This window comes from Glycine max, chromosome 19 (genome assembly GCF_000004515.6).
Source record: "Glycine max cultivar Williams 82 chromosome 19, Glycine_max_v4.0, whole genome shotgun sequence".
In the NCBI taxonomy this organism is placed as follows: domain Eukaryota; kingdom Viridiplantae; phylum Streptophyta; class Magnoliopsida; order Fabales; family Fabaceae; genus Glycine; species Glycine max.
In genome coordinates, this window is record NC_038255.2 from 31,539,058 (window position 1) to 31,555,124 (window position 16,067).

At 32.3% G+C, this 16,067-nt stretch overlaps 1 protein-coding gene across 2 annotated transcripts; it reads left to right on the plus strand.

The window, feature by feature from the left end:
* The first annotated feature begins 725 nt into the window (after positions 1-725).
* Positions 726-11,082, plus strand: LOC100810733 (sister chromatid cohesion 1 protein 2). 2 transcript variants are annotated; one of them, XM_006604064.4, is made up of 14 exons: positions 726-815; positions 927-1,066; positions 2,846-3,098; positions 3,190-3,233; positions 3,319-3,365; positions 7,550-7,608; positions 7,733-7,959; positions 8,083-8,194; positions 8,620-8,777; positions 8,856-9,169; positions 9,388-9,424; positions 9,513-9,537; positions 9,671-9,800; positions 10,726-11,082. In XM_006604064.4, the coding sequence occupies exons 2-14, from the start codon at positions 952-954 to the stop codon at positions 10,840-10,842; spliced, it is 1,638 nt and encodes a 545-aa protein (XP_006604127.1). In that variant the 5' UTR covers positions 726-815; positions 927-951; the 3' UTR covers positions 10,843-11,082. The 2 variants fall into 2 exon arrangements, with proteins under 2 accessions (XP_006604127.1, XP_006604128.1); XM_006604065.4 differs by having other exon boundaries at positions 9,516-9,537.
* Positions 11,083-16,067: the final 4,985 nt, after the last annotated feature.

Below are 16,067 nucleotides of genomic sequence, written 5' to 3' on the forward strand. Positions count from 1 at the left end.
ATTTTAAAAATATAAATTTTATTTAATATATTTTAAAATAATAGAAAATATTTAATATGGTGTAATAGATATTTCATAACTTATATAATTAAATAGTCGTTAACAAGATTCATAATTTAAAAATGCCTTCATTTTATTTTTTACTCTGAAAATTTTTGTATCTAAAAGTCGCATTTTTTTTCTTTTAAAAGGGTGTAGGTGAATCATTTAAAAGGGATAAAACTTATTTTTACCGTGCATTTTTTCTACTCATAAAACCTGAATAAAATAAACATGCATAAGGAAAGTCAATCTTCTTACCACTTAAATCAACACAAATTAATTATTAATTTATTATTATTATTTTTATAAACGAATATTTAAAAAATCATAATTTAAAAACAAAGAATAAGAATTGAAAAGCATATATATCTTTGAATACAATGAATTTATTTTTTTGGTGGTATATCTTTTCTTTTTGGTAGTCAATCAAGGAAGTTAAAAACTGACATTTCTTTTATTCGTTTTTTACAATGACATTAAATACACCGACTAGTAAATTCATTTAAAACATCAGGAATAGATTCTAATATTTAAAATTAAATCTATTTGTTTTGTTCAAAATTCAATTAATGCACCCTCCAAAAATGGTGATTTATCTGATACTTTCCATTTTAGTACAAAAAAAATTCAAAAAATAACATTTTTTTTCTCATACATATATGCTTCTGTTGTTGTAGTGGGTTGATGTTACTGTTTTTCCGTTTACAATTTTGTTTTTGGTGTGAAGACTGAAGAGCTTACTGGGCACTCTAGTCGACCGTTTCATAAGCAAGGTACATACTCTTCACACCTCTTGCTCTTAGCAGAAACAACAAAACCTTTTAACTCTTCACAAAGTTTATTTTCTTTTCATTCTAACACACTCATACACACACACTTTGCAGTCTTGAGAAAAAAACAAAGAGAAAAATGTCTAAGGCCAATCTCTCTCGGTTGAGAAGTGACCCTGTAAGGATTGCTGCTTTCTGCTTCAAGAACCTGAAGAGAACTGAGGTCCTTGATACTGACATTTCTTCAGCTGTTGGTAAGTCTTCTCTCTCTCTTTTTCCATTCCTTACATGGGATTTGGAAGAAACGGTGGATAAAGTTTTTTTTTTTTGCTTTGAAAAATCCAAAATTTTAGTTGGTTTGTTTCACTCTTAACTGGTGGACTAGAAAGTTCTTGTTTTTCTGCTATTGGTGTGTTTTTTATGCAGAAGAATGGTGATGGGGGGAGAGTGTGTTTATGTTTGTGTTTGTTTGTGTTATTCTGTGTTTGTGAGTGGTTTGGGAAATTGGTCGGAAAAGGGGCAGTTTTGGCTGGGGTTAGTTGCAAAACTGCTGATTTAGCTCTGCTGGCCAGTGAAAATTAGAGGTGGAAGGCATTTTTGTTGATGGGATTATGAAATATTTTATTGGTCCTATGATACCCTTTGGCTTTTGGTTTAACAGAATGGTGTTGACCCTCTTGGCAAGAAAAATATAGCTGTTATGGTAAAATACGATGAAACTTCTATGGCTTGAGTGTTTTTCTATTCTTCTACTTTTTTATATAGATAATTTTAATGATTGTTTGCAATTTACATGTCTATTATATATATGAAGTGATTATCCTAATCCTAAATTCACTTTAAATGTGGAAGTTATTGGAACTAAATTCAGGTTTAAAGAAAACAAATAGTGGTGATTGTGGTCGCGGTCACATCATTAGTTGAAAGCAAAAATGGTTTTGGTGAAAATGAATTTGATTTGTGTTGATAGTGAATGATCATACAGATATATACAAGGAGAAGCTAGCAGTAACCTAGTAGGGTTTCACAAACTAATGGAAAGGCAACTAAAATGATCTACATTACAATCATGCACATGGAAGGATACATGTGCTTGATACTTGTAGGCTTGTAGTGGCTTACATTGACAACAACTTATCAACATGGCTAGTGATTCTATCATGTTATGGTATGTTTTCTATGGGGTTAAAAATGGAGGTGAAAAGTTCCGGAATCAGTTTCCCCTGACCCAACTGACTGAACTGGCCTACATATCTGTGGAATATTCTGGTTGTTACAAGATGGCATGTTATGGTGAATAATATTCCTAGTCTTCCTGGAGTTTATCAAACTCAAACTCATACTCGTATCAAACTCAGTATTAAACAATTTCTTAGGTTGTCAATGTGGTATTGGTGTTAGTATTGGTTTATAAATAGATGGAATAAAAGCAAAATTTGTGGTGATGTAGAGCTTAATAATTGAGAGTCAAAATGAAATCAATTTTTGTACAAAAAAAATTACAGACAATAGTTTTTTGGTAAATATATTTCTGGTTTTGGACAATTTACTACTCAAAGTGTTTATTCATCAAACCCTAATAAATGAGTAGCCAATTATTCCTAAACTGGAAATATTTTACCCCAGAATTTTATTTATTTATTTTTGTAATTTTCTCAATTCTATTCTGTTTTATGGTTTCTGCATTCAGAATAGACTACTAGTGCCCTGTGTTCTTGGAACAACCCATGCAGCAACTGTAATATTTAGCATTTAAAATTTTTCTTCACTGGGTCAAATATGAAAAATGTTAAGCTAATTAATTAGTTTTATTTTCTTTTATCAACTGGTTAATTATATTTAATTATATTCAAGGATGTTAACGGGTAAGAGCACTTTTATATAGATTATGTTTGATGGTGCTTGCCTGCTAGGTCCCGTCAGTTCTAAAAATTATTAAAAATAAGTTCTGTTTATAATCTGCCTTGTGGAATCCAGGTTAATTTTATCCTATTGTTTTGCCATTTTTTTCCTTTCATTTTTGCCTTCTGAAGACAAGATTTTGCAAGAAATGGATGTTGTATCCTATAGAGTGCTTGGCTATCTTCTTGTTGGCATTATAAGAATATTCTCTAAAAAGGTTGAATATGTGCTTGAGGATTGCAATGAGGTTCTCATTAAAATCAATAAATTTGTGGTCAACAAAGAAGGCATTGTCCGTGTGGAAACCTTGCGCATGCCTGTTACTATACCAGACAGATTAGAGTTGGATGTTTTTGAGTTAGATGAACTTGAAAATGTTGACAGGTAAGCTTATATTAGGTTAGAATTTAGAAGTTTTAATGATTATGGAATTTTCTTCTGGTTTTTGACAATTTTACCACTTATCTTCTGTCAGAGGCCACACTGCTCCTCCGGAGGAAATTACGCTTAGAGACAAAGGTACTAGAATTGTTTCACTATTTTACTTTTATAGTAAATGTAATCTTATTCTATTGTTTGAGTAATACACTGTTAAATGAAACAGAAAATGTGTGTAAAACAGAGGGATTTGGGCTGTTTTCTCACGAGAAGGTATGCATTCCATAATAATTTTAAGCCTGACCTGAATAATGTTTCTTCCATTGTATCTATGCTAGTATTTTTTGTTTTTGTTTATGTTCAGCTCTTCACTAATATATGCCAAATCAACTTCTGTCTAATGAATGCTCTTTGTCTTCCCTGTGTATATCTGTCTGTATCAGTCGGATTCAAGAAATAAACATTGAATTCTGAATAAATTGTAGAAATAATCTAGTTTTTAGGGCAGATTTTAGTACGTAAATCAATAGATACAGGGTTTCTTCATAAGAAGGATTTCCCTCCAAAACATCAAAAACAACAATCTGACACCTTAATTACCTTCTGCAATTGTGTCACACAATGCACATATCACTATAACTGACAAACACCATTACATATAACTGCTTAATTCAAAATTAGTATAAAAATAACTTCCTAATACAGAATTATAACTTCATAATTTAGAACTTGGCCTATCAATGCCATTTTGGTACAAAAGCAGCCTTTCCCTTAGGACTGAAATAAATGTTTGAATTTGTTTCTTCTTCATCTTCGTCTCCCAAAATAAGCATTCTTAACTTCCTTTCAGGATACCCATGATGTGGCCCTAATGTTTGGCAACATTTCTAACACACTCTTAACACGGTAAATGCCTAGTGCGGAAGCTTTTGAACAATAAATTTTTGTGAATTACTAGTTGTAGAACTTGCAGCACTGTATTTCTATGTGGTTTCACCCATACAGAAGAAACAAAATGCTGTTCTCGAGCTTGATTAGGACTTATATTCCCTGGGTTATACATAGAAACAGCCAAGATCCCGTGTTCTCATGTGCAACACCGCACCAAGCAGAAAGATGAGGATTTCATTTTTTTTCCCCTAAACCCAATCATAACTAATTTATTCTTGATCCTTTGGTCTAAATGAATAGCAGCAGGGGAACAATTTGTGGATCATGAGTCCTCACTTTTCTTCTAAGTTCTTATCACATCATTGAAATCATTCATAAAAAATCTTAAAGTCAATTCTTCTGGAATCTTGGTTAATTGGACCAATAACATTTTAAATTGCCGAACAAACTCCTCAAAAGATTCTATTTGATGCAAGTCTGGTAATTGTTTATAAGGAATTTTTGTTCCATTGCTAGAAAGCCTCTTCAATATTCCACTTTAAAAACCTCCAATGTTGATAGAGCCTGGGAGCAATTGTTAGCCGGAGGACTAATTGTTGGGTCAGCACAATCAAGGCTGAAGGTTATGGAAAGTTTACTCGAGAAATAGGACACGCGGCAATCAGTAGGCGGAGGAGGCGGTTATGCATTCTGGAGTACTGACTGTAGCAGAGGGAGTGATTAAAAAGGGTATGACTCTGTAGAGAGTGAGAGCAGCAAGATGAGTTGTGAGTGAAATGGTTTGGGGTTTGTGACCTACAGTTCTAGGAGCTGAGAGGTATTGTTCTTGTGATTTCTAACTTATTTTTTCTTCATTTTGGGATTGTGGTCTGTGTGGGTGAATTGCTAGTGTTTGATTGAGTTATTGTAATTGAGGGCTTCATGGCATGTTATCTCCAGTTGTCTTTATCTCAAATATCTAAACCAGTTTACATTAGTCCCTTCTGTACTTGTCAAGGCCATGGACACTTTGAGCTCTGGTTTCAGTCCTGGTCAGCCATCCAATTTATCTTTCTTGCGCATCAAAATTGGTAATTCCACTTTTCACACTGACTTTTTAAACACATTTTAATCCCCATCTTCAAGGCTGGATAATTGAGTGTTGAAATGACCTTGATAATGCGATTGACTAGTTCTAATTGTTAGGAAGACCCACATCGCCTGCCTTAATTCTCGGGGTGCAGCTTATATATCTATTGGACAATTTCACTTGGTGCCAATTGGTTTTAAGCTGAAATCTAACACTAACATGGTTAGAATTTCTTGCATGGTGTTTTCCAACAACTGCCTTTTTTTCTTAGCCAAATCCTTCAACAATGGTAGAATTGTATCCAAACTGTTGGTCTTGTCTCTCATTTTTCCAAATTTTCTTTGGATAGTGTCTCCCATTTTTTTCCATCTTATCCTCATGTGAGAATTGGATCTTTGCATCTCAGCATTTATGTCCTCCACATTCTTCTCCTATTCGTCTACTTGAGTCCCTCCTCTTTGATGGCATCCGACTGGTCGGATAAATTGTTGGACTCAAGAAACAAATGCTTAGTTCTGAATAAATTATAGAAATAATCAATTTTTTTGGCCAGATTTGAGTACAAACATCCATAGTAGTCAATAGCGTGCCATAGCGGGATACTGTAGTGGCCCTGGGCTGATGTGGGGTTCAAATAGTGGAGTGGTTTTCAATAGCGGCCATAACAGCTGCAATAGTGGCTTTTCGCATGCTACAGCGGTGCTACCATGATATAGGCTTCGAAAGCTCATTATTACCCCTGAAACATAACTGCTCAGGTAAAATATTTCACAAAGTTACCTTTGTTTTGACTTTTATTAATTCACACTTTATAAGAGTATTTTTATCCTCTATTTCGTTCTTTCTTCTTCCTTTTGACTTCCAAATTCACATTCTTCTAAATTTTTTTATATCTAATTTGTTATGTTCTTTCTCTATTAATTTCACCATCATCTTTCATCTTTTGACTTCATTACTATATTTTTATTGCTTCTGGATTGATGGTGATTGTGTATTTAAATTGTGACGTATTATATATCATGAGTTTCTTTAATTTTGGGTTTTGTGTTTTGTTTATTTAGTATTTATATGTGTAGTATAAATTATTTAGTTTGTATTATTATATTTAAAATAAAATTTAATATTTCTTTATGAATATCCCTCTATAGCATTTTCATAGTTAGCCACTGTGTGCTGCTGTCCAAGACTGATAACTATTCTAACATCAACAAACACGGGGTTTCCTCCTAACAAAGAGCTTTCAACTTAAAAATTTCAAAATGATGATCTAACTCCTTAATTGTCTTATTCTAGTGTATCACAGCCTATATATATCTCTATAACTATCATGTCATAGCATATAACTGCGGGGTCGAAAATTAATATAAAATTAGCTGCCTAATAACATAATACAAAACTCTAACTAATTTAAAACTTGATCTATTAGTATCTTTCATTGATTGCCACTCGCATGCTGGTTAATAAGTACTTTCGTTTATGGAGTTCCTCTGTAGAGATTTTAGTTGATTGTGTGTAGTGCAAGCAATGCATAACGTACATACCAGATACTATTTTGCTTGGGCTCCACCTGAAAGCTTAAACTTTCAGGTGAATTAGTTCTTTACATTCATATGTGACAGTTATCTCGGTTTTTCGTTATATTCAATGTCTTTCTATTTTTGTTTTTCATTTTCATCTTTCTTGTTATAGATTTTCTCCTGATAATATCAAAGTGGAAATCAAGGCAGATAAGATTTAATGATATCTTTTTGAAACATCTAGAGTAAAAAATGGGGCATAGATTGTACCAAATATACTTGAGCTTATCTTTACCAACAAAGTTAATTGATGGAATGTGACGGTAACTATTAAATTTGTACAATAACTGTAGACTATATATTGTCATATATGTTTGGAATAATATGCAGGAATAGGGGTGGCAAAGTGGGTTGATCTGCCAAAATATTTTTTGTATTGAGGGAAATTATTAATAAATTATAGTATATTATACTATATATAAGGAATAATTCTTATATATCTATAATGTTTATAAATATAATTAATTAAAAATGTAATGTAAGTTAAATTAATAATTGAAAATTGCAATAGCATTCTTATTGAAATTATTTAACTGATATCTTACATTTTTGATTAAGTATGCTTATCAACAATTTAGTTATTCAAGAATTGCTAAATACTTTGGACGTGCCTTAAATATTGGTGGGTTCAGCAAGTCAACCCGCCTCGATTTTCCGGGTTGGCATGTTGGTGGGTTGAATCACCCAATCTATTCTGCCAGTTTTGGCAGGTTAACCTGTCAAGTTCAACCTTGATGATTGATCGGGTGACTTAGTTAAATTGAATTTTGTCTTAATTGGTAGCCTGTTATAAGCTTATTGATCGATGACATTTTCATATTCTAGATAGTTCCAAATTTACTTAAAATAGAAAGAGCAAATCCTTGTGCTATTTTCTTGATTCTGAACATCCTAAATATCTTGGTATTTTTACTTTGCAGTTTGAGGAGTTTGATGTTGCTGAAAATACCAGCTCTTTTGATCAAGATATAGTGGGAAAGTATGCCATCAAAATTTTGAAAGTTTTATTTTCATTATTCCATCATAGCATGCTGCTGATTATCATTTGGAGTTATTGTATACCTTCTTCATTGATCTTATTTAATTGTGTAATATACTTGCAGTGCTTTTCTATCTAAACTGTTGAATATGATGGACATCGAAGTTTCTCCACAAAATAGTCCAACTGATTTACTCCTGGAAAGCTGGGATAAATTTCAAAGCAGCATATCTGCCTTTCAAGAAAAGGTTCCGATTGAAGATGAAAGGCTTAGTGTTATTCCACCAAAGTCAAAAAATCTTGATGCAACTCCTCAGTCTAAGTTTCAAGGCGTTGGAAGACCAAAACAAGGTTCATAAAACCATTATTCTGCAGAAGCCTTGAAATGCAACTGCTGAATATTTTCATTCTTTGTTTTTGGCATGTAGATCTTATCCTACATTTTTTTTCTTCTTAAAAATCTATTTTTGGCAGATTCTGCTACACCAGAGTCAATGCATGTTTCTACACCAGCTGTGAGGGAACAGCCTCCCTTTTCAAGGAAAAGAAGAGTTGGCCTTGATAGAATGATTGTCCTGTCTAACAAGTATGTGATAATAATTATAGGAAATATTCTTACAAGCCCTTCTTTTTAATCGTTCTTTCTTGCTATCTATTCAAATGTCTGAAGTTCTTCTGTCACGCCATGATATGATATACAAATCTTTGATGCTTATTTACCTTGTTTTCTTGAGCACAAGACTGGTGGTAAAAGATTGTGCCATGTATCAAGAATTTGAAGCTATTATCTGACTGATAAACTGTAATTCCCTCCAAATTTTTCGTATCATATCTCCATTCACATTGTAATTAATAAATGTGCCGTAAGTATATAAAGTTATATTTTACATGTGATCTAGTAAATGAAATAACAGCTGTTCCACTCATGATAGAATATTAGTTCAGTTCTTATTTGGACATGCAAGTCTTGATATTGCCCTCAACAGAGTGTTACATTTTGAACCATTTCAGGGCAGTTATAAAGAACATAAAGAGTGCAAAAGACTTAGTACGTTTCCCTTTCCCAAGAGAATCCCGCCGTACTTTACTTAATGCACACTGTGTGCAGAGACAGAGAGAATCTCCAATTTCCAGTCTTCCTAATAGATTCTACGAGCCTTTGCTTCCTTGTAAGTTTGATTTTACCACTTTTCTTTTTCTTTTTGTTTATAAACTCTTTTATCTTTACTAACTTTGTTTTTCTCCAGGTTCTTCCTCTGAGCTTCAACTCCTATTCTCTAAAAAGAAAATGAAATTACCTAATTCCCTTAAGATTGTGGAAACTCCAGGGAATTTAGATGTGCCAGAATCTCCAATTGCTGGCACTCCACTAAGCCCTTCTCAATCCTCAGATTCCCTTGAAATTGAGGAAACTCGAAGGGTGTTAGATGTACCTGAGTCTCAGGCTTCTGGCTTTCCAAAGCATAAAGCAACTGATTCACAGACTCCTCCTTTGAGTCAACATGAAAACATAGAGATAGAATCTCTAGAAACGAATGAAGTGCCTAATTTGATGGATGAGGTAAAGAATAACTAAATGATGAAAATACTTTTTGATATTCTAACAGTCACACTGTGATTAGTTTGCAATACATTCATAATTGTCTCCACTCAACTCTCATAAAGAAAAACCATATTGTTGTTTAATCTAGGAACTTTGAATTAGTATGAAACTTTAGATTGCAAGATAGAGAAAACTAATCCTAGTACTTACCCTTTGTTTCATTATGTTTGTCTCAGGAAACAAATTCACGTGGAACAAATGAATCAGAATTATGTAAGAACTCTTGCAAATTGTCATTTAAGTTTTATTAAATTCTATGTTTTGCTTAATAGTGCATGATTTCTTTATTTTTTCTTTATAGTAGCTGGGTGGTCTGGTCGAACCAGGTAAGATGGTCTTCTTTATAATAGTGAATGATTTCTTTATTTTTTCTTTACAGTAGTTGGCTTTTGGTATGTCGATAATTCAATTTATTGTTTACAAGATTGGCTTATGATGGTCTTCTTTGATGATGTACAGGGAAGTTGCAAGTTGTTTGCATCAGAGTTTTCTACATGCAAGAAAACAAAGAGAGGACACCGTAAACTTTTCACAAGTTTTTGGAGGCCGAGCACGGAAAGAATCTGCACTGCTGTTTTATGAAGTACTGGTATGTTCAATTTGTGTTTTTTAAGATTCTATTCATGCTTATTAAAAGTTTGGTGATTATTTTTCTTATGGCAAACTTCTATCTTAATTTTTGTTTTCTTGTCTTTACTACTCTTTTTCTGTAGATGACATACTTCTGTTTAAGGATGAAAATTTGTTCTTAATAATTGTCAGCTCTACTTTTACCCGAGTGATGCTAATTGATAACAGGAAAAAGTGGAATTGTAGTTGTCCGGTTAGCTGGTCAAAGAATAGTGATGTACTTCTATGACTTTTTTTGAGGGTGATGCCCTTTCATTTAATGGATCAACTTTGTTGTCTGATTGGAATATAAGTATATAAATCTACAATTCAAGGCAATGGGGAACTTATGTCAGTCCTTTTGCTCTTTATTAGCAACCATATTTTGTAGCAACAAAACAAGTTGATCCTTTCAATAATTTACTTTATAGTTATTTAATTTAATCATTTTCCCCCCACATGAAACAAACTGGTTGAATGTGTGGTGGCTATGTGCTTGTGTGGTGCTATAAGGATATTGTCATTGCTTTGTAACCACCTTGGTGAATGACGATGCTTTAACATTCATAAAGGAAAAACTTTTGGTAGAACTACCAGTCCATTCTTAGTTTAAAGTAGGACTGCAACAACTTATTTAGAGTAAATTACACTTACATCTCTTGAGGACTCGTCAAATTCGCTATAATACTCCCCTTTTTACTTCTACACTAAAACACTCTTGTTTGAAATATATTACACCCTATACATACAGACACACCATGTTATCCATGACATGGACCACTTAATGAACCAATTTTTGAGAATGTTATTTCTGGAGTTGCTTTCTTATGGAATAGAAAATCAACTCATTACCTGACAAGAGGAGGGAAGATTTTAACCTTGTATTCTGGCTACTGGTTTTTCAGGTTTTGAAAACTACAGGCTATGTAGATGTGGAGCAAAACAAAGCTTATGGTGATATTGCAATATCTAGACTCCCTAAATTAGATCAAACTTTTTTATTTGATGGTCTATTAGAATGACATAGGTAGATATGAAAGGCAATGTATATAGAAATAGCAAATTGGTAGGATTCTGCTAGATTTTACTAGCAGTAGTTTTTTTCTTTGTAGTATTATTTAATTTAATTGTACAGCATTACTTGTCATTTTATTTTAGCAATACTTTGCCAAATTTGTGGATTTGTACCACAAGTTACTCTGTACAGTGATGGCAAAGCTAGAAACTTTAATATACAAATTTAGAAATGGTTTTAATGCCAAGAGAATTGCCTTGTCTAAACTTGTTTCCTTAGTCTTTTGTGTGTGCGGAACACGTGCTCCAATTTACGTTCTATTCGTACGTTTTTTATATTTTCTTTGGTGTGTGTTGTTTCTTGGAGTAGAGAAAAAAGGAGAACATTTTCGCAATCAAGTATACACAAATTCATGCTTAAGCAACCAACAAGAAGGTCCGTCAATTGGTAGATAATTGAGTGTTTTAAGCATATTGTCAAGTTTCAATTTCTTGATTGACGATGGTCTAATTTGACTGAAAAATAATAAAAGTAAAAAAAGTGAGTGTAATTACTGTTAATTTAAAATAGGTAAAATCTGCTAACTAGGTTAATCACTGTAAATATTTTATCCACGCAAATTATTTGGAACTATCTTACATATAAGAATTAAAACCACAAGGTGCTCGGCGGAGGGATTAATTTAATAAATTGAAGTTTGGTCAGTGTGAATCCCTGCCAACTGAGAGCGATGTTAGAAAAAAAAAATTGATAGGGGGATAGATACAGTTGAGATCATATGTCTGCTGTCATTATATTAGAGCCTTGTTGATCATATTTGGGTTTTATTTTTTGAAAAATAATCATTTATGTTTCATAAAAAAAATATTTCATAAGACATTATGATTTATGATACAATTTTAATAGAGATAGGTTATGTAAAATTAATTAAACCTTTTCAGTAAAATAAAAATAGGTTATGTAAAATTAGCAAGTTTTTAATACCGGGTATCTATAAATTTAAATAAAATTTACAAATTAAAATAAATTAAAGCGAGTGACTAATTGCTATTTATTTGTGTACAGTGACAACATGATTATAACTTAGCTGAAACGCAGTAAAAAAAAAAAAACTTAGGTAAATAATTGATATTTATGTGAATCCAAAAAATTGATATTTATTTACAATGCATACTATTCAAACTCCCTATTATAGGAATCCTAGTCGGTGAATGATTAATATATTACTATTGTTAATATTTCATTTTATTAAATAGAAATAAATTAATGAGATATGTCTTCAAAATTGAAAGAAAATTATGAAAATAAACTATTCAAATCAAAACACATTATTTTTGTTTTTATCATAGTTCAAAATTCAAAAATTTAAATTAAGATTATAATAATAGAATTTAGTTTATATAAAGAAAAGACATTTTTAATACAGTGAATTAAGATTTAAAATACAAATCAAATTATAAGTACGATAAAATTAAGAAATAAATGTAAAATATAAATGAAAAATAAAATAAAATGTTCAATAGAAAAAGAGTTTAATTGCTATATATTTTCAGTGTAAAGTATTTTACGTTGGCAACTAATCACAATTTATAGAATATGTGACTTTGAAAGGTAATTAAGATAAGACTAAGTTTTTAAACATGTGTATCTTATAATTAGTTGTCAGTATAAAAAAATCTTTACATTATAAAAGATCTTTACACTACCCGTGCATACAAATTCAATCCATATAAAAGATACATAATTTTTTTAAGCTAAAAATTTCTCGTAAAGATAGTTTTGCTTGGTTTTGCTTGGAAATAGAAAGCTAACTTATAATTTATTTTTATCTACATCTATGACTATGTTCACAAGTCATTTTAGCCCGAGCTTCTAACTTTTGTAATAGCTGAAAAATTTATTTGACTATTCGAGTGCAATTCATAACTTTTAAACTTCGTTTTTGAAGCTCTCATGATAAAAAAAGTGAGTTGTGAATTTCTCTTGAGATCAAGAAGACACTCATTTACTCTAGCAAAAGTTCTTGCATGTAATTGATTAGGTTGTGTCTCTCCTTGACTCAATTTTTCGTGTGTTTTACATGTTGTTAGTATATGCGAATTTCTGAAGGCATGTTAGAATAAGTTTTTCTAATTTGGACTAAGGGTAGGTTTCTCTTAGGCTCTTATTCACAAAGCACCCTAGGGTTAGGTACCTTAGTCTCTTTTTATGGGGTAGGAGCTGAGATGAGATTGATTGGGATTGCTTGTAAGAATTTTATATGCATAATGAAAATCTAATTCAGTTTGGATTAGATAACTTGATTAGCTTCTTTAGAGATAGAGAGTAAACTAGTATAAAAATTGGTGTACACCTTCTCTTGATCTGATCTCATCTTTCTTTCTCATCCTAGTCTTGATCAATTTACTGAAGATTAAAGCAAATATCTTTTTTGAGAAAGAACTTTAACAAAGGTTTTTGTGTTAAGGATGATTGATTAAATATTGGTTTATCAAAAGTTTGTGATACGATCCTCAGAAAAGAAGTTTGTTTTTTAACTCTGGTTTTTAAGTTTGATTTGATTTTGAAACCAATCCCCCCTCACTTCTTGGTTTGTGAGCTCCATCATCTTTTTTAGAAATAACATTTTTGTAAAATGCTACCTTTTAACTTTTTATATTTCTTTCCCTCATATACTTAATGTATTTATCAAAAAAATTTATTAGCTTTTCTTTAAAATTAAATCATGATTTTATTGTTTTTCTGTCATTTTACACTTTTCAACTAATTCAACATCTAGTTTTATCAAACACTTATAATTTAATAAGCTAACTTTTCTATTTTAGCTAGCTTTTAAGTTTTGCTAAACATAACCATATAAATTAGAATACACATATTCTTGAATAGTAAGGTTTTTTTATCTCCACATTCTTTCAAATAAACATTATTGTTCTAGTAGTCACAATGTTCCACATCTCTTAGGAGTTGATGCCAATGGTCATTTATAAACACTTTTTTCTCTCAACCCACCAAGACGTCTTTTACTTAGGATAAAATTATGATGGTCCATTGAGCACTTAAGTTGAAAATACCTTGGATATGATGAACCTGACACTGCCAGTAGACTTAAGGCGTATGGGAATTATGGTAAAGCCTTTGCGTCTGGACTATCGATGACTAATTATGCTAAAGGGTAGAAGAAGAAGAAAGACAGAGGTTTCAAGAAGAGCAATGTTGATCCTAAGGACATCTACAATTACTACAAAAAATTGGGTCATTGGAAGTGAGACTGTCCAAAGAAAGTAAAGAAAGATTATGTTGTCACTCTTGTTTAGAATGACTCCTTATCAGTGGTGAACAACTACAACAACATTTTGAAAAGACATTGGTTTGTGACATATGAGAAGAAGTTTAGTGGTAACATCCTTATGGGTAACAATGTTCCTTGCAAGTTTGTAGGTATAGGTTCTATACAAATCAGAATGCATGATGGTGTTGTTAGAACCTTGACTAAAGTTCGTCACATTCCAGAGCTTAAGAAAAATCTTGTATTTGTGGGTGCCATGGATTTGAAATCTTTTTCTTATTGGGTTGAAGGTGGAGTTATGCATATCAAAGGGAAAGGGAAGTTTGTGGTAATGTAGGGAACAAAGCAAGAAAATTTGTACATCTTTCAAGGGTCCACTGTGACAGGATCTATCTCTGCTGTTTCACAATCTGAAAGTCATACGTCCAATGGCTCATTTGATAATTCTCAGTGGCATCCATGTTTAGGCCACATAAGTGAAAAAGGTATGGATATTCTAAACAAGCGAGAATTACTTGGAAATCACAAGGTGGAACCTCTTCAGCTTTATCAACATTGTGTCTACGGGATGCAACATTGGATGAAGTTCCCAAAGGTTGTGCATACAACAAAGGCCATGTTGGACTATGTCCATTTTGACTATTGGGGGTCTTCAAGAGTTCCATCATTGGGAGGAGCAATGTATTTCCTCTCCATCATTGATGATTACTCTAGGATGACATGGGTATTCATGATGAAGCATAAATCTTAAGCTTTCAAATTTTTCAAGCATTAGATGATTCTTATGAAGAATCATATAGGAAAGACAATAAAGTGTCATAGGATCAACAATGGCTTGGATTTATATTCTGTTGAATTTAATGAATTTTGTAGAGATGAAGGCATAACAAGATAATGTATTGTACGTTATACTCCACAACAAAATGGAGTAGTTGAAAGAATGAACAGGACCTTATTGGAAAGGGTCAAATGCATGTTATCCAATTCAAGAATAAATAGGAGTTCCTGGGTTGAGGCAATTAGCACAACTTGCTACCTTAGGAATCGCTCACTGTCCACTGCCATAGACTTTAAGACCCCTATTGAGGTATAGTCTAATAGACCAACTGAATACTCAATGTTGAAGGTGTTTGGAGTTTTAACATGCTATCATGTAAGTGAAGGTAAGTTGGTGCTTAGAGCCAAGAAGGGATTCTTTATAGCTATGGAGACAGAGTCAAAGGATTCCAAGTTTGGTTTTCATCTGAAAGAAAAGTCATTCTAAGTAGAGATGTCGTCTTTAATGAAATTTTTATGTTGCATTCTAAATCTGATGAAAATTTGGGTTAAGGCTGAGGATGTCACTAAGTAGGTGGAGTTTGAGAGCTCTACAGTAAAAAACATTAGTGATCAGAAGTAGTTTGAAGCACCTTATGAGATTGATCAACTTCTTCAAATGCACCCTCAACATTAGAATTCATCACTAGTTGAGGGGATTGACTAGACAAGTCAAAACCATTCAAAGCAGCCCAAAACCATAACACCCGAAAAGTCATAAAGGCAAATCAAAGCTACTAAAAGATATGAATTTCATATAGTGTCTTATGCGCTACAGTTAGTAGAAGAAATTGATTCATTCGAATCAACCACTTATTAGGAAGCAATTTCCTATTCTGAAGTTGAAGAATGGATGATGGTGTTAGGTTTGAACAATCACTTGTCTCATCCACCTTGGATTTTGATATATAACAATAAGTATAAATTATTGATATTCTAATGAGATTTTAACAAGTGGGCAGGATCGGTATGTTAAAAGAATTTACAACATTCAGTATCTCCAAAACTATAGATAGTGTGCTCTATTTTAAACTAGCATCCAACACACTATATCCGGTGAGCATTCACTCTTATGTAAATCAGTATAACACATTGTCTTAAGGTAAACTCATGCGTCCAGTCTCAAAGAA